This window comes from Capricornis sumatraensis, chromosome 9 (assembly GCF_032405125.1).
Source record: "Capricornis sumatraensis isolate serow.1 chromosome 9, serow.2, whole genome shotgun sequence".
Lineage (NCBI taxonomy): Eukaryota > Metazoa > Chordata > Mammalia > Artiodactyla > Bovidae > Capricornis > Capricornis sumatraensis.
Genome location: NC_091077.1, coordinates 2,786,913 through 2,810,973, shown reverse-complemented (window position 1 = coordinate 2,810,973; position 24,061 = coordinate 2,786,913). Strand labels below are relative to the sequence as shown.

The 24,061-nt window shown below is 42.1% G+C and overlaps 1 protein-coding gene across 4 annotated transcripts in view; it reads right to left on the bottom strand.

The window, feature by feature from the left end:
* The window catches only part of MAPK9 (mitogen-activated protein kinase 9), a 68,889-nt gene that overhangs the window by 5,543 nt on the left and 39,285 nt on the right, over window positions 1-24,061 (bottom strand). For 3 of the 4 annotated variants that reach the window (XM_068980296.1, XM_068980295.1, XM_068980299.1), the window contains exons 6-10: window positions 7,688-7,853; window positions 6,211-6,282; window positions 3,463-3,645; window positions 1,938-2,062; window positions 418-481 (exon numbers count right to left, since the gene is read on the bottom strand). In XM_068980296.1, coding sequence (XP_068836397.1) covers window positions 418-481; window positions 1,938-2,062; window positions 3,463-3,645; window positions 6,211-6,282; window positions 7,688-7,853 — 610 coding nt within the window. Of the gene's footprint in view, window positions 1-417; window positions 482-1,937; window positions 2,063-3,462; window positions 3,646-6,210; window positions 6,283-6,595; window positions 6,668-7,687; window positions 7,854-24,061 lie in introns of all 4 variants that reach the window. The other variant, XM_068980297.1, reaches the window with a different exon arrangement.

Here is a 24,061-nt window from a genome sequence, read left to right as displayed (position 1 = left end):
TTATTTTAAAACGCGTGTATAACTACAAGGCTTACAAATACAGCAGAAGTTCCCATGACCCCAGTGGGGTCTCTCGTATCTCCTTTACAGGGGCCTGTGAACTGGGGTTACTCAATAGTTTGCAACATGTTATCAAGTTAAGCGTAATACACTTACTGAATTTAGTTTACAAATCAAGATTCGATATGGTGAGATGTGTGAAGAGCCTTTGTTTTTGTCTTCTGAAGCAAATATGCAATTCATACATGTTCCTCTCTAATTTTGTTATCTTCAAGTTCTTTATCTACTGGGAAGTGGGAAGAGAGAGGATAAGGGCTGAAGGGTCTCCACCCCTTCCTTAGAAAGGCTATTGTCAAAAAGTGTTAAGTTGCCCCATTTCAAGAAGTGTGTAACAATCAAAATAAATTCCATCTTTACCTTTCCATTCTTCAATTGCATGTTCTCTCTCTTCCAACTGGGCATCATAAATTTGAGGTGGTGGCTAAAAATTAAAATTTACAGCTAAAGTCAATAGTTGAAAAAATGAGGCATGAAGAAAATGAATCACTTGTAAGACTTCTAAAATACTTATAAAAATAATAAAACATTTATAATATTAATGTAATTTCATTCAATATATGGCTTAAAGATTTCTAAGTATGATATTTACATTGGTTTCAAAATCAAAATAATTACGGAATAATTAACCAAAAAATAGACCTATTATATTCCTGCTAATAATTACACTCTAAGGACATCTGCCCAAATGTAATTATAAAATTAGCAATCACAGGCTGCTTCCTAGAGATCCATCCTGGACAAGGCACTGTGCTAGGAAGTACAGAAGCTGCAAAATATATCTCAAGTTTTTATTTCTTCCTGTTAGAGCTCCCAAATTCAGTCCCCAAATCGCAAGTGGATTGCTTCAAAAATTTACTTAAAATCACGTTTATAAACCAATTTCTTTTCCTATAAAATGGTGAATTAAATGGTGGTTAAATGCACAGGACAAAACCTAATAATGAGCATGTGGACGTGAAAGTCACTCAGTCGTGTCCGACTCGGCCAGAATACTGGAGTGGGTAGCCTTTCCCTTCTCTGGGGGATCGTCCCAACCCAGGGATTGAACCCAGGTCTCCTGTATTGCAGGCGGATTGTTTACCAGCTGGGCTATGAGGGAAGCCCAATAATGAGCATGCCACCATGTAATTGTTTCACTTTCAACTAAAGACCATCCATACCAGGGATGCTACGGGCAAATGCACATGAGCACCACACTCAGAAGTGGAACTCCTCTAACAGGTACCCCTGGGGAAGGACGTCCAGACCTGTGATTTTCAGCAAGTTTCTTAGCCTGACAGAATACCTGAACGAGATAATAAAAGCAAAACCCAGGCACGGTACCAGGTACACAAATGGATGGCTAAAAAAGGTGATATTATGATCACACATCAGCATCGACATAAATGAAGACAATTATATCACTGCAGCACAAGCATGTTCACCCTGAGGTACTCGGAGCTCAGCCCCAGTAAGGAGTCCTAAAAGGGGTTTGACCCCGGCTAAATGGCACCCCACTCCAGTACTCCTGCCTGGAAAATCCCATGGGTGGAGGAGCCTGGTTGGCTGCAGTCCATGGGGTCGGGAAGAGTTGGACACGACCGAGTGACTTCACTTTCACTTTTCACTTTCATGCACTGGAGAAGGAAATGGCAACCCACTCCAGTGTTCTTGCCTGGAGAATCCCAGGGACGGGGCTGCCGTCTCTGGGGTCGCACAGAATCGGACACGACTGAAGCGACTTAGCAGCAGCGGCAGCAGCAGCATATGGCCTCAAAGTAATCAGGAGTCCTTTTAACCTTAAATCTTTGTGTAGCCATTTCAGACTGACAGACAGAAGATCCAGGGAAATGTATGCCCTGCCTTTACACACAAGTCTTTTCAAAATAGATGCTTACCGCTTCTGCTTCAGCAGGGTCATACCAGACAGTGATATAAGGGTGACGCAAAGCTTCATCTACAGAGATTCGCTTGTCGGGATCTATCACTAACATTTTTGATAGTAAGTCTCTGGCTTGACTTGCTAGGGTAAAAACAAATATTAGATTAATAAAGTAACAATTTTATCCTGAGAATTACACAATAAAGAACTAAATGTGACAGCTCAGACAGAACAAAAATACACTAACTCTGAGAAACTGGTGATAAATTCAGGATTATTAGTCTCTTTCTTTAAGAGTAAATCAAGCAGCCATTTCCCACAAACCAGGCTTTCCAAGGTGCTTTTGCCCTGAGTTTGGGAGGGGAGAAGGACAGGGCAGAAGGCTGACAAGCCATGGACAGGGAGGGTACAGGAGCTAAGCCGAGGGTGGCACTGCCGAGAGTGCAGGCATGAAGCACGGGCAGGCCTTTTCTCTTGATGCCACATCAAAGTGAAACCGAACAGACTAAGCCACACAATGACTTCATATGTGCATCGTACACAACAGTTCACAGATATCTCTGCTTCGCCTGTGCTGTGCGTAGTCTCCCAGTCGTGTTCGACTGTTTGCAACCCCATGGACCCTAGCCCACCAGGCTCCTCTGTCCTTGGCATTTTTCAGGCAAGAACACTGGAGTGGGTAGCCATTCCCTTCTCCAGATGGTCTGTCCAATCCAGTGATTGAGCCCAGGTATCTTGCACCAGGGAAGCCCTCTGCTTTGCCTACCTGTATACAATGTACACTTAAAAAAAAATCTAGAGATTAGTAGCTAGGAAAAAACTCAACAAGTTCAATAACTTGGTTAAATACAAGGCTCACCTAGGTTTCAGCAACTAAAATTCACAGGTGGGACCTCCCTGGTGCTCTAGTTGCTGAGACACTGCACTTCCGGTGCAGGGGGCCAGGTTCAACCCCTGGTCAGGGAACTAGACCTTACATGCTCCACCTGAGAGCTTGCACGCGCAACCCAAGACCCCACACGCCACAGCAAAGACCCAGGACAGCCAAATGAACACCAAAACCAAACAAAGTTCACATGTGCAGGCAAAGGAGAGATGGAACTCTTCTGAATGAGGCACAGTTTGTCTTGATGCAGAGAAAACCAAATCTATTCTTTTCCCTTAAACACATTAAAATGTGACGGGCACAGGGTCTGGGGAAAAGGCCTTTTAAAATTTCTGACTCTTCAAATGGGCGACAATCTTTATTCAAGTATTCTTTATACCTGATAACAGTTTGAATTCCATTTGCTGTAACTAATATAAGAATCTTTCAGACTATGTAAATATTTTGACCAGAGGCTTCAGTTTTGTCCCCTTTATCGAGGACAAAACTTCTAGGTCTTTAAGCTTTCTTTCTGAAATGCCTTCATTCTTGCCTATAAATGACTTTGAGGGTTTTCAACTATTTCATCTTTCAGTTTTCACAGATTTTAGAATGCAAACATAAAAAGGGCTTCACCAGATTACGAAAACAAGTATAAGAAAAAAGGATATCTTACTTTTAATTTTGTCTCGTTCAGATTCTGATGGGAATATCCAATCTGGAAAGAGTTCTTCAAATTTGATTCCAGGATACTTTGGTCTGTTTTCTACATAATTCCTCACAGTTGGCTGAAGTTTCTTCATGAAATCTGCAGATGGTGTTCCTAGCTGCTCAATAACTTTATTCCACTGATCAATATCTAAGGAGTCTCTTGAGGAAAATACAACTGAAATGCCTTATATTCATGTTACATAAAGTTGCATCATTCAAAGAGAAACTTAAATTATACTTATCAATGAATAATTAATCAGGACAGCTCACTGGGTCAGCAGAAGCATTCTGAAATAATATTCAAATAAGGTTTGGGTTTCTTCCTATTTGTAAAATGGAGACAAGGCCAGCTTTGTCTCTTTTTCTGGGAGCTTGAGATAACCGGCAAGATGAATGTGGAAAGTGATTCTAAAACCATAAACATTATATAAGAGAACACAAACCAGAGGAATCAAATAAATAAACAGAATCTTAAAGTTATTAATTGAGGTATGTCTTAGAAAAATACAATGACATTACTGTGAAAGAACCTAGGGAACTAACATATGTTCTTCAAAGAACAAAGGAGGAGGCCCTCTTATGCCCTGTGATGTCTTTCTTCCTACTGGTATACCATCACCATTTTGCTCTCCACTGGACCTTTCCATCACCAATCAAACATAATTTTTTCCCCTCTCATCTTAAAACAACAGTCACTTTCCCGTGAACAGTCACTTTCCTGTGAACAGTCACTTTCCTGTGAACTTCCGTAGCTTAGCTTCTGTTCCCGTTTGCAGCAATACAGAGTTGTTTCTATCTTTAATTCCCAACCTGTCATACTCTCTTAACCATTCTTTTCACCCATCATTTCATGAAAACTGTGCCCATCACAGCTGCAGATGGCTGCCCCTCAGGTCTCAGTCCTCACCTTTGTGACAGTGTCCATGTGCCCCCCTCAGTAATCTGCTTCTGGGCCTCCAGGGCCCTGCTTTCTGAGGGGTACCTGGCAGAAGCCTTCTCTTTCTTATAAGCCATGAGGACTTCTTTTCTACCTTTGCTTATGAAACTAAAACAAATCTCTGACAACTGCAGCCTGGTTTCCAGAATCTTTTTCTATCTAATGTTTGAAAAAAGAGCAAAATTGTCTTTGGAAAATGATGCTAATCTCTGTGTGTGTTCTAAGGATGACATTAGGTGACCTTATACATAAAATTATTATTACTGATACTGTAAGATGTTAATATGTAAACTAAGAATTTTAAAATTATTTAATAACGCACCAAAAAGTACCCACACTTTTCACATCTGTACTATCTGAAGAACACAGTTAATTAGTTAAAGAAAAGAAAGACACAAAATAAATTAAAAATTGAGACAAACTGAATGTTAAGTAGACACTTCTAATTATGTATTGTTAGGGAATTCCCTGACTCGGTACTTTCACTGCTGAGGGCGTGGTTTCAATCCCTGATTGGGGAACCGAAATCCTACAAGCCCAGTAGCTTGGCATAATAAATAAATGTATCTTTGGAATACATCAACTTATCCTTTTTATATTGAATTTACTTGCAAATTAAATATCTCCTATTTACAGTTTGAAACAACTGAATCTAAGGTAAGGCTATGAAAAATTGCTAGAAAATGTATTAGAACAAAATAAAATGCTATGTTTAACTTCACATAAAATCTATGATGTGAAAACTATTAAGGAAGGTAAATAAAATGATAGGGATAAAATTTTTTCATTTCAAGTTTGTGTTGTGAAGATTTATATTACAAGAAAATCACCCTCATAAAATCATAAAAATGAAAATTAATAAAATATATATAAAGCATTGACTATACAACTTAATTTCTCTTAAAGATAACCATCAATCTGCCAGCAGAGACTACTTTAAGCTTTCATAACAAAAAAATAAAATCAAAAGACTAATGAAAATTTTAGGTGGTGAGAACACAAATGAAAAAGGGTATATGTGAAGAACTAAGTTAGAGTAAAAAATACTGAAGATGGAAGAACATGAGGAATATGAGAAAAGAAAGCTACTGAAACTATTATATATCTATTCTTCCTTATGCTACATATCATTAATATGATTTGCTGACCACAGTATAAGTTAACCTTTTACATTTTATATTTATTTAGACTTCCCCGCTGGGGAAGTCATAAAATAATCATCTAGGTGGACCTTCTAAAATTTTCTACAAAATGTCAGAAGAGTAACAAACAAAAAAATTTGGCAAATATTCTTCCTCACAAACTTTTCACTTTAATCTTTTCCCTTTAGGTCTTATGTAGCATCCTTCAGTTCTTACTTTGGAGGACAATATTCTACTGCATCCTGGTAACTGATGAAATAGTATATTAAGCAGATTACATAAGAATATTGGCCTATTAAATTTAGACAACTCCCTAAATAGTTAAATTAATTAACTAAATAGTACTTTCATTTAAACACCAGAATACATTTGTCAAAGAGTAAATGCATTTCTTATAAGCTATTTTTAACAAAATTAAGAATATAAATTGGTTTAATTCTATGTGTCAATAAAATCGTTAGTCAAGTAAAAAGGAAAACATAAAATTGAACCATTTGATCTGTGACACTAATTTAACAAATATAATCAAGACCTCCTTAGTATACAGTCTAGAATCACAACATTTTCCTTTTGAGCTCCTGCTGCCTTTGGTATTTATGGAAAACATGGCCGGGAAGGTTCCCGGGAAGGATACGATCAGTGCCTTGGAATATCACACAACCTTTCACCAGCTCTCCCATGATGCAACCCACTGACCAGATATCAACTGAAAATAAAGTGAAATGACAAAATTATGAAGTGCCATGAACAAAACAAAGGTGAAGAAAAGATTTCTAACAGTGCACTAAACACATAAATATGGAAAATCAACGGCCACCTAAGGGTGAACTGTTTTAGACAGTGCGAAAGATTGCTGACCTCTATTTTGGCTTTCAGTTTGCAGCAATCTTGGCTTACAGCTTCAAAGACAGAGTCCCAGAAACAAGGAGTGCCTGTCCCCAGAAAGCTGTTTCCAGGCACGAGCCCACCCCGGCTCCCGGCCTTGTGGTCAGCACCAGGTATCTCCCTGTGAAGGATACAGTCTCTTCCTGGGAACAGGACTTTATGGAGGACCATTTCTGCCATGATGCACCCGACAGACCAGATGTCCACTACCAAATACCAGGTGATTAAAACCAGCCAGAGACCGCCCACCATGCATGTCTCTTCTCAAACCCCCTCCCAAACAAAGACAGACCCAGCTTGCTAGCAGGACTCATGTGAAATATGAACACCATGCCTCCAGAACGATCCTTTTCTGAACTGTCTAGTCAGCGGGGCCCCACAGGGCCAGGCTTGTTTGGGTCCCAGGAGAGGGCGAGAGGCGCCTCAGCTTCTGGCTGCTCCCTCTCCTCTGCGGGGCCCAGCTGAACAAGGCCTCAGGGGCCCAGACAGAGAGCTCCTTCAGTGCCCCTGCTGGTGTAGGCGGGCTGAGAGACGCTCACGGGGCACCGAGTTTCCTCTCACGGCCATGGAGGACTGGAAGGCCACAGGCTTGTGTCCCTCTGAATGGGAGTTCTAAAATATCTGGATAAACTTGAAGCTCAACTCATTTCACATGACAGGCAAACTTTTAGACTCTTTTTTTTTTAATAAGTAAGTGTGATTTAGTTCTTTTTGACAAATTTTTCAAAAGCTAAGTTTCAAAGAGCTCTGATATTGCTAGAATAAGTTTTGCTGTTAAAAAACAAACACCAATTTTACACACAAAAAGCACATGCTGTATTATTCCATTTATATCTAGCTCAAAAATAAAAATTAATTTATGGTGCTGGAAATCAGGATAATGGCTTCCCTTGGGGGTTGAGACCCAGAGGGGTCCTAGGGAGGCCTCAGTTAGGCTGCTGGTTACATGGGTGTGCTCCCACTGAGCTGCACACTTGGGATTCACATATTTTTTTTGTAAGCATATTATACTTTGATAAATGTTCAAAATATTCATTTCAAAAGTGAATAATTTTAACCAATGGAAATATAAAATTATTTCTCATCTGTGAACTATGATAATCTATGCATAACACAGTCTCCATATTATGTTTCATACAGTTCACAGGAAAGAGAAAAAAAGCTCGTGGTGACTAATAGCACTAATTTTAAGCACCACGGCCTCCTCCAGTTCCATCTGTACTCACCGTTCTCTTTGTAGCCCATGCCCAGGATGACTTCGGGTGCCCGGTAATACCGCGTCACCACATAGGGAGTCATCATAAAGTTGGTGCATGCTGTGCGAGCCAGGCCAAAGTCCAGGATCTTAAGGGTGCAGTCTGACTTTACTACAATGTTACTAGGCTTCAGATCCTAGGACAGAAAAGGCTTAAATTAACACGGCGAGCCAAAGCAGGCTAGTACACAATCTCACGTGGGTTACGGCTTTGTGAGGTCGGTGACCACTGACGTATGTGAGAGTGCTGGGAGAGGGAAGACAGTTAGAACTGAACCCTGGGATTGTAGAGTCATGCTGGAAAACCTAACTCTCAGACTGAAACCCATACAGAGCAGTCTAGAGAGGCCAGACGGGTGCCCTCATCCACCGTGCGGAAGCCTTTGTGACTCTGCTCTGCTTAAATCCTTTAGAGAGTCTCTACACCATCCTCTCCTCCCTCCTGCCACGCCCGGTCATCCTTCAGTTCCCAACATGCTGGTTCCTCCCTGCTATCCAACAGAAACACAATTCAAGCCCCATGTGTAATTTACATTTTCTAACAGCCACCTTAAAAAAACAGTGACTAGAAAAGGTAAGACTTAATTTTAATAATATTTTCTTTAGTCCAATACAGTGTATTTCCATAGCACTCATTTCTAAAATGTAACCAACATATAAACATTATGGAGATATTTTACATTTTTTGGTACTGTCTTTGAAATCCAGTATTTATTTATAATTATAGCTACATTCTGAGTACTTAATAGCTTCATGTGGCTAGTGGGTATGATACTGGACGGCATAGGGCTAGAATTCTCGGACCCTGGAACCTCCCAAAGGCTTCTTCTTTCTTTGGAAGAAGAATCCCTCGATTACCAACAAGAACGTCCCATCTCCTGGGACCTGCCGTTCCCGGGCACACACACTCCTCTAAGTCCCTTCTTCACCCCTCCCAGCGAGGGCTCTGTGAGAGGAGGCCTCAAGGTCTCCCTGCGCTCCCAGCACATGGAGTCTGGCACAGCAGATTCTCAGAAAACGTCTGCAGGCGAATGCACGCATCACACTCCGCCACACTCTCAACACAGCTCATCACAACTTCTGCTGCTTTTTCCTTCGTGACTCTAGGGCCTTTCTTTACGGTGATCCCCTACATCCTAGACCCTTCCTCAAGCTACAGGAATTGATTCTTGCCTGGAACTTCGGCCTGAAAACTCATCCTGGAGACTATGACTTCTAAACAATCTATGACGTTCACAGGTGCCTTCCAACGTGTAGCTACAAGGTCAAACTGCCAAGTCACATCACACAGTAAATGATGTTTTAGGACCAGCACCTGGCTGAAACTTTCCAATTGATGTGTCACCAATGGACATAGGTGTGCCTTGAGTGACAGCTGCCAAATGTTACTGGGATAAGTAGAAAAATATTTAAATTTACATCAGTCAAAACTATGTTTCATTACTGCTAAGGGCTTTCTTTCTGAAAATTCGGAATTCAGTAAAATATAACGTAACTATACAGTGCTTAAAGACATAATGAAAACTCCTACCAAGCCCATGCAGACGCACTGGCCCCTGGCTGGCCCCAGAGCACCTCCTCCAGGCACGTCCCAGCAGGAAGCGCTGAGGGCGGCACGGCCAACCCCACCCACGGCTGCGAGGCTGCTCAAGAGCAAGCATGGGAAGAACAGGCACCACACTCAAACCAGCGACCTTTTCCTGAGAGCAGGCAGCAATGCAGCTAAGGTAAAGCAACCCAATTTGTTCCTAGGTTCCATTTTTAGAACCAAAGGATATGGGAAGAACGGGTATTTCGGGATACAAACTGTGCTTAGTCACTCGGTTGTGTTCAACTCTTTGCAATCCCATGGACTGTACCCTGCCAGCCTCCTCATTCCAAGGAGATTCTCCTTTTTATACCCCATGGACAGTATAAAAAGGCAAAGAGATATGACACCGGAAGATGAGCCCCCATGTCCGAAGGTGTCCAGGATGCTACCGGGGAAGAGCAAAGGGCAATTACTAATAGCTTTAGAAAGAATGAAGTGGCTGGGCCAAGGTGGAAACGACACTCAGTTGTGAATATGCCTGGTGGTGAAAGTAATGTCTGATGTTGTAAAGAACAATACTGTATAGGAAGCTGGAATGTTAGGTCCATGAATCAAGATAAATTGGAGATGGTCAAGCAGGAGATGGCAAGACTGACATCTTAGAAATCAGTGAACTAAAACAGACAGGAATCAGTTCAGTTCACTTGCACAGTTGTGTCCGATTCTTTGCGACCTCATGGACTGTAGCATGCCAGGCATCCCTGTCCATCACCAACTCTTGGAGCTTACTCAAACTCATGTCCATAGAATCGGTGACACCATCCAACCATCTCATCCTCTGTTGTCCCCTTCTCCTCCTGCCTTCAATCTTTCCCAGCATCAGGGTCTTTTCCAATGAGTCAGTTCTTCGCATTAGGTGGCCAAAGTACTGGAGCTTCAGCTTCAGCATCAGCCCTTCCAATGAATATTCAGGACTGATTTCCTTTAGAATGGACTGGATGGATTCTCCTTGCTGTCCAAGGGACTCTCAAGAGTCTTCTCCAACACCACAGTTCAAAAGCATCAATTCTTCGGCACTCAGCTTTCTTTATAGTCCAACTCTCACATTCATACATGACTACTGGAAAAACCATAGCTTTGATTATATGGACCTTTGTTGGCAAAGTAATGTCTCTGCTTTTTAATATGCTGTCTAGGTTGGTCATAACTTTTCTTCCAAGGAGCACGCATCTTTTAATTTCATGGCTGCAATAACCATCTGCAATGATTGTGGAGCCCAAGAAAATAGTCTGTCACTGTTTCCATTGTTTCCCCAGCTATTTGCCATGAAGTGATGGGACTGGATGCCATGATCTTAGTTTTCTGAACGTTAAGCTTTAAACCGACTTTTTCACTCTCCTCTCTACTTTCATCAAGAGGCTCTTTAGTTCTTCTTCGCTTTCTGCCATAAACCTGTGTCATCTGGATATCTGGGGTTATTGATATTTCTCCCAGCAATCTTGATTCCAGCTTGTGCTTATCCAGCCCTGCATTTTGCATGATGTATTCTGAATATAAGTTAAATAAGCAGGGTGACAATATACAGCCTTGACGTACTCCTTTCCCTATTTGGAACCAGTCTGTTGTTCTATGTCCAGTTCTAACTATTGCTTCTTGACGTGTATACACATTTCTTAGGAGGCAGGTCAGGTGGTCTGGTATTCCCATCTCTTGAAGAATTTTCTACAGTTTGTTGTGATCCACACAGTCAAAGGCTTTGGCGTAGTCAATAAAGCAGATGTTTTTCTGGAACTCTCTTGCTTTTTCAGTGATCCAATGGAAGTTGGCAATTTCTGGTTCCTCTGCCTTTTGTAAATCTGGTTTGAACATCTGGAAGTTCACGATTCACATACTGTTGCTGGCTTGGAGAATATTCAGCATTACTCTTTGCTAGTGTGTGCTAAGCTAAGTCACTTCAGTCGTGTCCGACTCTGTGCGACCCCATAGACGGCAGCCCACCAGGCTCCCCCGTCCCTGGGATTCTCCAGGCAAGAACACTGGAGTGGGTTGCCATTTCCTTCTCCATGAAAATATTCCATAAATGAATTTCAGTAACTCTTAAACATTCCACAAAATTTCCTAAGAACCTGTGAGAGTATAATACCTGGCAATCCTCTCTAAAACAGAAATTCACCTATCTGCTACATTACTGCTGATGATCTGAAATGTACATGATCTCTAAAAAATAACAGTACTGAATAAAACTGAAAGGATCATCCAAGTTCCTACATAATACCAAAGTATTTATCCAGGATTACTGAATAAATCATAGCAGTTTGGTATCCTTTTCAGAAAAAAAAATCTCAGAACTTACAAGCATGTGGCATTTCACACTGTACCAACTGGGTAACAGTAAATGAAGGTATAACCACTACAACTTCTTCACCAACTTTTGTGTCCTGAAGAAATATGATGTGTGATGCTAGTGTGTGAGATGAGTGCAACTGTGCAGTAGTTTGAGCATTCTTTCACATTGGCTTTCTTTGGGACTGAAATGAAAACAGACCTTTTCTAGGCCTGTGGCCACTGCTGAGTTTTCAAAACAGGCTGCCATACTGAGTGCAGCACTTTCACAGCATCATCTTTTAGGATTTGAAATAGCTCAAATGGAATCCCATCACTTCCACTAGCTTTGTTCGTAGTGATGCTTCCTAAGGCCCACTTGACTTTGCATTCCAGGATGTCTGGCTCTAGGTGAGTGATCACACCGTCACGGTTTTCTGGGTCATGAAGATGTTTTTTGTATAGTTCTTCTGTGTATTCTTGCCACCTCTCCTTAGCAACTTCTGCTTCTGTTAAGCTTCATACCATTTCTGTCCTTTAGTGTGCCCATCTTTGCATGAAATGTTCCCTTGGTATCTTTAATTTTCATGAAGAAATCTCTAGTCTTTCCCATTCTATTGGTTTCCTCTATTTCTTTGCATTGATCACTGAGGAAGGCTTTCTTATCTCTCCTTGCTATTCTTCGGAACTCTGCATTAAAATGGGTATATCTTTCCTTTTCTCATTTGCCTTTTGCTTCTCTTCTTGGTCCATGCGTAGAGTCTTCTCTTGTGTTGTTGGAAGAGGCTGTTTGCTATGACCAGTGTGTTCTCTTGGCAAAACTCTGTTTGCCTTTGACCTGCTTTGTTTTGTACTCCAAGGCCCAATTTGCCTGTTACTCCAGGTATCTCTTAACTTCCTACTTTTGCATGTAAAAGTAGGAAGTCAGACGTGAATGGGTGAATTTAATTCAGATGACCATTCTATCTACTACTGTGGGCAAGAGTACCTTAGAGGAAATGGAATAGCCCTCATATTCAACAAAAAAGTAGAAAATGTAGTACTTGGGTGCAGTCTCAAAAATGACTGAATGGGTTCCAAGGCAACCCATTCAGCATCACAGTAATCCAACTCTATAGCCCAACTAGTAATGCTGAAGAAGGTGAAGCTGAACGGTTCTATGAAGACCTACAAGAGCTTCTAGAAGTAACACCTAAAAGAGATGTTCTTTTCTGCACAGAGGATTGGAATGCAAAAGTAGGAAGTCAAGAGATACCCGGAATAACAGGCAAGTTTGGCCTTGGAGTACAAAATGAAGCAGGACAAAGGCTAACAGAGTTTTGTCATGAGAATGTGCTGGTCATAGCAAACACCCTTTCTCAAAAACCCACAAAAGACTACTCTACATATGGATATTGCCAGATGGTCAATATCCAAAGCTGATTATGTTCTTAGAAGCCAAAGATGGAGAAGCTCTATACAGTCAGTAAAAACAAGACTTGGAGCTGATTGTGGCTCAGATCATGAGCTCCTAATTGCAAAATCAGGCTTAAATTGAAGTAGGGAAAACTACTAGGCCATTCAGGTATGACCTAAATCAAACCCCTTATGATTATACAGGGGACGTGATGAAAAGATTCAAGGGATTATAACTGGTAAACAGTGTGCCTGAAGAACTATGGATGGAAGTTCATAACATTGTACAGGAGACAGTGACCAAAACCATCCTAAAGAAAAAGAAATGCGAGAAGGCAAAGTTGTTGCCTGAGAACGCCTTACAAATAACCAAGGAAAGAAGAAAAGCAAAGAAAGGCAAGGGAGAAAGGGAAACATAGACCCAACTGAATGCAGAGTTCCAAAGAATAGCAAGGAGAGATAAGAAGGCCTTCTTAAATAAGCAACGCAAAGAAATAGAGGAAAACAGCAGAACGGGAAAGGCTAGTGATCTCTTCAAGAAAGCTGGAGATATCAAGGGAACATCTCTTGCAAGGATGGGTATGATAAAGGACAGAAGGTCCTTACCATTAAGGACCTAACAGAAGCAGAAGAGATTAGGAAGAGGTGGCAAGAATACACGGAAGAACTATACAAAAAACATCTTAATGACCAGGATAACCATGATAGTGTGGTTACTCACCTAGAGCCAGACACCCTGGAGTGTGGAGTCCAGTGGGCCTTAGGAAGCATCACACTCTGATGCTGTTACAGAGCCGCACTCAATATGGTAGCAAATTTGGAAAACTCAGCAGTGGCTACAATACTGGAAAAATTCAGTTTTCATTCCAATCCCCAAGAAAGGCAATGCCAAAGAATGTTCCAACTACCATACAATTGCACACATTTTACATCCTAGCAAGGTTATGCTCAAAATCCTTCAAGCTAGGCTTCAGCAGTATGTGAAATAAGAACTTCCAGACGTACAAGCTAGGTTTCAAAGAGGCACAGGAACCAGAGATCAAATTGCCAGCATTCAATGGATCATGGAGAAAGCAAGGGAGTTCCAAAAAAAAACAATCTACTTCTGCTTCTTGGGTTATGCTAAAACCTTTGTGTAATCACAACAAACTGTGGAAAATTCTCAATGAGATGGGAATAACAGACCACCTTATCTGTCTCCTGAGAAATCTGCATGTAGGCCAAGAAGCAACAATCAGAATCTTACATGGAATAACTGACTGGTTCCAAATTTGTTAAGGAGTACAACAAGGCTGTCGGAGAAGGCAATGGCACCCCACTCCAGTACTCTTGCCTGGAAAATCCCATGGACGGAGGAGCCTGGTAGGCTGCAGTCCATGGGTCGCTAAAAGTCGGACACGACTGAGTGACTTCACTTTCACTTTTCACTTTCATGCATTGGAGAAGGAAATGGCAACCCACTCCAGTGTTCTTGCCTGGAGAATCCCAGGGATGGGGGAGCCTGGTGGGCTTCTGTCTATGAGGTCGCACAGAGTCGGACACGACTGGAGTGACTTAGCAGTAGCAGCACAAGAAGGCTGTATGCTGTCACCCTGCTTAATATATGCAGAGTACATCATGGAAATGCCAGGCTGGAAGAATCACAAGCTGGAATCAAGATTGCCAGGAGAAATATCAAGAACTTCAGATATGCACATGATATCACTCTGATGGGGAAAGTGAGGAGGAACTAAACAGCCTCTTGATGAGGGTGAAAAAGCTTGTTTGAAACTGAACATAAAAAAACTATGATTATGGTGTCCGGTCCCATCATTTCATGGCAAACAGAAGGGGAAAAAGTGGAAGCAGTGACAGACTTTCTCTTCTTGGGCTCCAGAATCACTGCAGACAGTGACTGCAGCCGTGAAATTAGAAGACGCTTGCTCCTTGAAAGGGAAGCTATGACCAGCCTAGACAGCACATTAAAAAGGAGAGACGTCACTTTGCCACCAATGGTCCATATAATCAAAGCTACGGTTTTTCCAGTAGTCATGTGTAGATGTGAGAGCTGGACTATAAGGACGGCTGAACGCCAAAGAATTCATGCTTTCTAACTGTAGTGCTGAAGAAGACTCTTTAGAGTCCGTCAGACTGCAAGGAGATGAGACAGTCAATCCTAATGGAAATCAACTCTGAATATTCATTGGAAGGACTGATTTTGAAGGTGAAGCTCCAATACTTTGGACACCTGATGCAAAGAGCTGACTCACTGGAAAAGATCCTGACGCTGGCAAAGCCTGAAAGCAACAGAAGAAGCGGGTGGGAGAGGAAGAGATGGTTAGATAGCACCACTGATGCAATGCACGTGAATCTGAGCAAACTCGAGGAGAGGGTGGAGGACAGAGGAACCTGCCGTGCCGCAAAGAGCTGGACACGACGTCGCGATATGAGTTAACAACATACTTGACCACCCAGCAGTCCCTGAAATCCAGCCTGGCCTTGAACTAACACAGCCACACGAACAAGGATGATCAGAGTAGCGTCATTCAGCCTGATGAACTGCTGTGTGGTTAGAAAACATGGCCATGCCAGCCACGTCTGTCATAAAGAGTGGCACAAGAGTGTCTCTTGCACTGGTTTTGTTGGACCAACCGCCATCCAAGTAAAGATGGACTTTACTGCCATCTACTGGACAATAATGATAGTCAAATGGAAACCTGTGGAATCAAGCTGTGGAAAGGTGTGGATCTTGTCCTGCCCGGAATGGTAGACGGGGCCGTGTTGGGCGGCAATGGAAGGTGCCTAAAGAGGTCCTGGGGCTTCTGAGGGTTCCCCCCACACACGGCCCCATCATTCTCCACACACAACCAGAAGCAGCTTTCCACAAAAGAAGTGGATTTGTGCTTTGAAGATGGCAGAGTAAAGACAATTCTGCCCCTTCAAATCCTGAAAACCATCCCAAACAAGGAAAACAAGAAATACACAGTAAAACACAAATGCCACCTAAATTTGGGGGCTTGACTCACAGAGTATGGGGATGGCACCCCTGGGGCAGCCAACAAGGGTATACGAAACACTTGTAACCAGACACGGGCAGCAGCAGAGGAGTCGAGGCTGCGGGCGTCGTCACTCCTCATCAGTTCTCCATCTAGAACCCGCTGCCTGAAGAAGTGTAACAGCTGTCCACTGACCTGATTTCCTCACATGTACCTATGACCGCTTACTCGGATGACTGTATCTGGGGACAGGAGCCTAAGCAGACATTTGGAGAAGTACTAGACGTTGAAGTTCTAAGTGGACACTGAAAGTCAAAGACTCCAAACAACATCGTGCCTCCCCCAGCTGGTGGTAGGGGGTGGTCATGGAGCCCAGCTAATAAACGGAGACTGGTCCAGATCTCTCCCACCTATATTATGACACAGGCCTGGGCCAAAACTGGGACAGAAGATTGTTGTCCATCTCACATGGTTTGTGATCCTCTTATCTAATCAGTATGGGAGAATGCATTTGCCCAATCAATGACTATATGACACACCTAAGGCCTTATTAATGTGCTCTGGCAACAACACTGTGTCCAGCATAGCAGCTACAATCAGGACCCCTGGTCAGCTAAGTCTTGGTGGTCGACATTCTCCAGCATCCATCTAGTTTCTTCAAGGGCTGGACGAGTGAATTACACTGAGCTGGGAGGGACCACCACCCTGACATTTTTAGGTTCTAACGGTGGCAGTAATCTCCTCCATTCTCCCCATCTCCCAGAGTTTAATACCGTTTTTGATGTACTATCTTGGGGATGGCAGTTTCACGTTTCCACTTGGCCTTGCCAATCAAGATAACTCTTAACTGCAGACCAAAGAACAAATGCAGGGGTCAATCTGCCAGGAATATCAACTGTCAAGTGTATCAGTTCCAATCACATACTTGAGGACTGGGAAGACGACTGCTGCGTGGACCACAGGGTCCGTTTTGGACCACCAGACTCGTACACTTCAGGAATGAACAATGCAGAGAATGAGGACCTGCTGTGGCTCCGAGATCAACACCTGGTGAAAGGGACTACGGTTTGTCTCTTCCCCTCAGGAAGGGAGGCTCATGAGGAGCCTGCTCTTGACCTGTGTGCAGAAGCAGAGTGGAGATGGACAGGGGTGGACAGTGGTATCCATGAAAATGCCTGTCTCTCTCTCTACTGTGGGAGTGCAACTGGCAGACACGCCCTGAGGCGCCCTAAGCCTCCCCTCCGCTCACAAGGCCACAAGTCCCACACTGGCTCTTGGCCAGCAACTGCATGGAGAAAGAGGCCCTTTCCTCTGAGATACTGGATTCCTCTAACAGGCTGCTTCCAACCCTTCTTCACACCCTCTCTATGCCAAGGGGTCAGACTGTGCGGTCCCCTGCCAGCTTTCCCCCCTCCTCTGACTCCCTCCTTCTGTTCTTCCTCAGAGGCCTTCTCTCTGCATCTCCTGCACGTCTAACGCCATCATGGCACACTAACGCCGTCAGTGAAAACCCTCATATGCTCTATGGCAATGGAAGTCAGCACACAGGAATACACAACTTGGCCAGGTGGAGTAATCCCAGCCTCAGTGAGTGGCCCGCAGTGAGACAAAGTGGACCACAACTCTGGAAAGGGCTGTGGAATTAAATGACAAGCACTGTAGAAGGCAGGATGGGGTAGGGAGCAGGATGCTGAGGGATTTGCGGGGGATGGGGGTGGGTGGGGAGAAGGTTCACAGAAAGGTGAAGGCAGAGCTCTCAGATCCCCACAGAAGATCTTGGTTGTTTCTTCACTTCTCATCAGTCAGTTCAGTTGCTCAGTTGTGTCTAACTGCAGCACGCCAAGCTTCCCTGTCCAGCACCAACTCCCAGAGCTTGATCAAACTCACGTCCGTTGAGTCGGTGATGCTATCCAACCATCTCATCCTCTGTCTTCCCCTTCTCCTCCTGCCTTCAATCTTTCCCAGCATCAGGGTCTTTTCCAATGAGTCAGCTCTTCGCATCAGGTGCCAAAGTACTGAAGCTTCAGCTTCAGTATCAGTCCTTCCAATCAATATTCAGTGTAGATTTCTTTTCCGATTGACTGGTTTGACCTCCTTGCAGTCCAAGGGACTCTCAAGTGTCTTCTCCAACACCAACACCACAGTTCAAAAGCATCAATTCTGATTGACTGGTTTGACCTCCTTGCAGTCCAAGGGACTCTCTAGAGTCCTCTCCAACACCAACACCACAGTTCAAAAGCATCAATTCTTTGGCGCTCAGCTTTCTTTGTGGTCCAACTCTCACATTCATATATGACTACTGGAAAAACCATAGTTTTGACTATATAGACATACATATTGAAAATTACCTTAAATGTGAATGGATTAAATGAACCAACCAAAAGACACAGACCAGCTGGGTGGATGAAAACATGTGCATGTATGCACTTTCACTTACCACATTACTTTACTTAACCCCTCCAAAACTGTATGTAATTATCTTACATTGTTTAGGTTAATCATGTCTCTATTATGGCTTGCAGTTGTAATTATCTTCTTTTTTGGTCTGGATATTGATTATGAAAACTGATCAACATCTTTTATTATTGTGATTATGTAACTATTATTCACTTAATACCATTGTATCATGATTGAGCAACAGAAAATAACACAATTCTGTAACAGTAAAACTATCATTTAACAGAAAAAAAACTTCAAAGAAATTCTAGCCTTGTAGAGACGACAGTGCCTTCATGCAAGAAGAAAATGCTATTTCCCACAGCCAAGACATGGAAGCAACCCAAGTAAGTGCCTAATAATACGACTGAATAAAAAGATGTGTTGTATGATTGTATGTATATATGTGTATATATATATGTGTGTGTGTGTATATGTATATATATGGTCCTCTGTGATGGTTCAGCAGGTAAATAATCTGTGTGCAATGCAGGAGATGTGGGTTCAATCCCTGGGTTGGGAAGATCCCCTGGGTGAGAAAAATGGCAAACCACTCCAGTATTTGTGTCTGAAAAATTCCATGCACAGAGGAGCCTGGAGGCTACAGTCCACAGGGTTGCAAAGAGGTGGACATGACTGAGTGACTAAGCATATATATACATATATATAGGATGGAATATTACTCAGTCATAAAAATGAATGAAATATTGCCATTTGCAGCAATGTAAATGGACCTAGAGCATATTATGCTTAGTGAAACAAGTCAGAGAAAGACAAATACTATATGATATCAATCACTTGGAATCTAAAAAATGCTACACATAAATGTATATACAAAATAGAAACAGACTCACAGATAGAGAAAACAAGTTTGCGGTTAACAAAAGGGAGAGGGAAGTGGGGAGGGACAATTTCGGGGTTTGAGGTTAACAGATAAAAGCAGCATATATAAGGAAGATACATAAAGGAAGCAACAAGGCTCTACGGTACAGCACAAGGAATTACGCCGTTGTCTTGTGACACCCTGTAATAGAATATAAAAACCTGCACGCAATCAGTGCTGGAGAGGGTGTGGAGAACAGGGAACCCTCCTACACTGTTGGTGGGAATGCAAACTAGGACAGCCACTGTGGAGAACAGTGTGGCGATTCCTTAAAAAATTGCAAACAGAACTGCCTTATGACCCAGCAATCCCACTGCTGGGCATACACACCGAGGAAACCGGAATTGAAAGAGACACATGTACCCCAATGTTCATCGCAGCACTGTTTATAATAGCCAGGACATGGAAACAACCTAGATGTCCATCAGCAGATGAATGGATAAGAAAGCAGAGGTACATATACACAATGGAGTATTAGTCAGCCGTTAAAAAGAATACATTGAATCAGTTCTGATGAGATGGATGAAACTGGAGCCGATTATACAGAGTGAAGTAAGCCAGAAAGAAAAACACCAATACAGTATACTAACACATATATATGGAATTTAGAAAGATGGCAATGATGACCCTGTATGCAAGACAGCAAAAAAGACACAGAGGTGTATAACGGACTTTTGGACTCAGAGGGAGAGGGAGAGGGTGGGATGATTTGGGAAAATGGCATTGTAACATGTATACTATCATGTAAGAATCGAATCGCCAGTCTATGTCTGACGCAGGATACAGCATGCTTGGGGCTGGTGCACGGGGATGACCCAGAGAGATGTTATGGGGAGGGAGGTGGGAGGGGGGGTTCATGTTTGGGATCGCATGTACACCCGTGGTGGATTCATGTCAATGTATGGCAAAACCAATACAGTATTGCAAAGTTAAAAAAAAAAAAAGATTAAAAAAAAAATAGAATATAATCTCTAAAGATACTGAATCACTAGGCTGTACACCTGAAACTAATACAATATTGTAAATCAATCATATTCCAATTTAAAAAAAGAACAAAATGCTATAAAAAGGAACTTTGAAAGATAAAAAAAGAGCTCCAACTAACTGGTACTTCAGAGAAAGACAGAATAAAAAACACATTTCTATTCTGAAAGAAATAATACAAAGTTCCCAGAACTCTATGGCACATCCTTCCAGACTGAAGTGCCCACCACAATTAATGAAAAAAATTTCCATATGATGGCATATCACCGTAACATTTCAGAATACAAGAAATAAAGAAACTTTAAAAGATGTTTTCAGAGATAAAAACAAAACCCAAACCAGGGCATCTGCAAAGGATCTGTAATAAGAATAGCACAGAAAGTTCAAAAGCCATACAACACTACAGTACAACGGTACAGTACTTATACCTCAGGGGGCAACTGATTGATAACCAAGAATTTTGTATCCAACCAAATCATTAATCATATGACAGGGCAGAAGAGAAGTTTCAGATATCTGAGACCTCAAAAACTTTACTTTCCAGGCACCACTTTTGGGGAAGCTATCGGAGGATATGTCCCACCAAAACAAAGGAGAGATGGGCGTCAGGAAGCAGGGAGAGGTGAAGGAAATCCTCAGGAAAATGCTGGGGCAAGGCCAGGATAAGGCCTCGGCATCAGGTATGGGGGTGGCCAGTCCAGATGTGAGCAGGGCTGAGATTCCACAAGACAATCAAACCAATGAAACAGTTAAGCCATCTGCAGCAAGAGAACACTTAGACACCTGGCAGAAAACGTAGGGTTTAATTAGCAGTAAAGACATGGAAAACTGCTTCCTCCTTCAAACAAACAACAGAGACCGCAGCTCTAACAAGTGAAAGACAAGTGTTGTTAACTCTAGGGACAAAAAATTGAAAAGAAAAGAAATATAATCATGGTATAAATGAAAGCTTAACTGTGAAAAGTGTTTATAGGTCCTGATGTAAAACTTACATCTGATCTAAACCAATTATACTGTAACTAACTGGGAGAACAGGGGAGAGAAAGAGAGCTAAATCAGTACCTTATGTCCCAAACTGAAGAGAGATCAATAGAGATCTAATCATATTGTTTCAAAATATAAACACCAAAATAACAGCTAAAAGAACTGAATGAGTGCTTCTGGGGAGAGTGAAATAGGAGGGAGGAGGCGAGGGTTCCTTTTTAATAAGTTGTCCTTGATAAAAATAAAAAAACAGATTGACCAACTCATTCAGCAAGTTGCAGAACAATCATGTACAAGATGATTCTATTTTTAAAAAATATAAGTTATAAAGGACATAAGTATAAACAGATATGCTGGTATTACATAAGTAAGAAGATGTATCGGTGTAAAGGCAGGAAGAAAAAACCCAAATGCCATCAATGGCCTCCTCCAGGTGGCAATGGAGGGCTGGGGGACTTTCCTTTCCATTTGTTTTTAATTATACAACACAAAAGTGGTAGGATTACAGCTGTTTTATTTTTCAAGTAATTAAATTGTATGTTTATTTTGAAACCATCTTAGTAAGCAAAACTGAACGTGTGTATCTATGCCTGTGGTATCAGTTCAGTTTAGTTTAGTTGCTCAGTTGTGTCCAGCTCTTTGCAACCCTGTGGACTGTAGCACGCCAGGCCTCCCTGTCCATCACCAACTCCGGGAGCTTACTCAAACTCATGTCCATCTCATCCTGTCATCTCCTTCTCCTCCTGCTTTCAATCTTTCCCAGCATCAGAGTCTTTTCAAGTGAGTCAGCTCTTCGCATCAGGTGGCCAAAGTATTGGAGTTTCAGCTTCAGCATCAGTCCTTCCAGTCAATATTCAGGTTGATTTCCTTTAGGATTGACTGATTTGATCTTGCAGTCCAAGGGACTCTCAAGAGTCTTCTCCAGCACCACAGTTCAAAAGCATCAATTCTTTGGTGCTCAACCTTCTTTACAGTCCAGCTCTCACATGCATGCACATGCATGACTACTGGAAAAACCATAATCTTGACTAGACTACCATAAGGCTGGTGTCATCTGCATATCTGAGGTTATTGATATTTCTCCCGGCACTCTTGATTCCAGCTTGTGCTTCATCCAGCCCAGTGTTTCTCATGATGTACTCTGCATATGAGTTAAACAAGCAGGGTGACAATATACAGCCTTGACGTACTCCTTTTCCTATCTGGAACCAGTCTGTTGTTCCATGTCCAGTTCTAACTGTTGCTTCCTGACCTGCATACAGATTTCTCAAGAGGCAGGTTAGGTGGTCTGGTATTCCCATCTCTTTCAGAATTTTCCAGTTTATTGTGATTCACATAGTCAAAGGCTTTGGCATAGTCAATAAAGCAGAAATAGATGTTTTTCTGGAACTTTCTTGCTTTTCTGATGACCCAGTGGATGTTGGCAATTTGATCTCTGGTTCCTTTGCCTTTTCTAAAACCATCTTGAACATCTGGAATTTCACGGTTCATGTACTGTTGAAGCCTGGCTTGGAGAATTTTGAGCATTACTTTACTAGCATGTGAGATGAGTGCAATTTTGTGCAGTAGTTTGAGCATTCTTTGGCATTGGCTTTCTTTGAGACTAATGAAAACTGACCTTTTCCAGTCCTGTGGAAAAGGCAATCAGCAGTCCTACTGCTGAGTTTTCCAAATTTGCTGGCATATTAAATGCAGCACTTTCACAGCATCATCTTTTAGGATTTGAAATAGCTCAACTGGAATTCCATCACCTCCACTAGCTTTGTTCATGGTGATGCTTCCTAAGGCCCAAAGGCCCACTTGACTTCACATTCTAGGATGTCTGGCTCTAGGTGAGTGATCAAACCATCGTGATTATCTGGGTCGTGAAGATCTTTTTAATACAGTTCTTATGTGTATTCTTGCCACCTTTTCTTAATATCTTCTTCTGTTAGGTCCATATCATTTCTGTCCTTTATTGAGCCCATCTTTGCATGAAATGTTCCCTTGGTATCTCTAATTTTCTTGAAGAGATCTCTAGGCTTTCCCATTCTATTGGTTTCCTCTATTTCTTTGAATTGATCGCTGAGGAAGGCTTTCTTATTTCTCGTTGCTATTCTTTGGAACTCTGCATTCAAATGGGTATATCTTTCCTTTCCTCCTTTGCTTTTTGCTTCTCTTCTTTTCACAGCTATTTGTAAGGCCTCTTCAGACAACCATTTTGCTTTTTTGCATTTCTTTTTCTTGGGGATGGTCTTGCTCCCTGTCTCCTGTCAAATGTCATGAACCTCCATCCATAGTTCATCAGGCACTCTATCAGACTGAGTCCCTTAAATCTATTTCTCATTTCCACTGTTTTAGGTCATACGTGAATGGTTTAATGAATTTCCGTACTTTCTTCAATTTCAGTCTGAATTTGGCAATAAAGAGTTCACGATCTGAACCACAGTCAGCTCCCAGTCTTGTTTTTGCTGGCTGTATAGAGCTTCTCCATCTTTGGCTGCAGAGAATATAATCAATTTGAGTTCGGTGTTGACCATCTGGTGATGTCCATGTGTAGAGTCTTCTCCTGTGTTGTTGGAAGAGAGTATTTGCTATGACCAGTGGGTTCTCTTTGCAAAACTCTATTAGCCTTTGCCCTGCTTCATTCCATATTCCAAGGCCAAATTTGCCTGTTACTCCAGGTGTTTCTTGACTTCCTACTTTTGCATTCCAGTTCCCTATAATGAAAAGGACATCTTTTTGGGGTGTTATTTCTAGAAGGTCTTGTAGGTCTTCATAGAACCATTCAACTTCAGCTTCTTCAGCATTACTGGTCAGGGTTATAGACTTGGATAACTGTGACATTGAATGGTT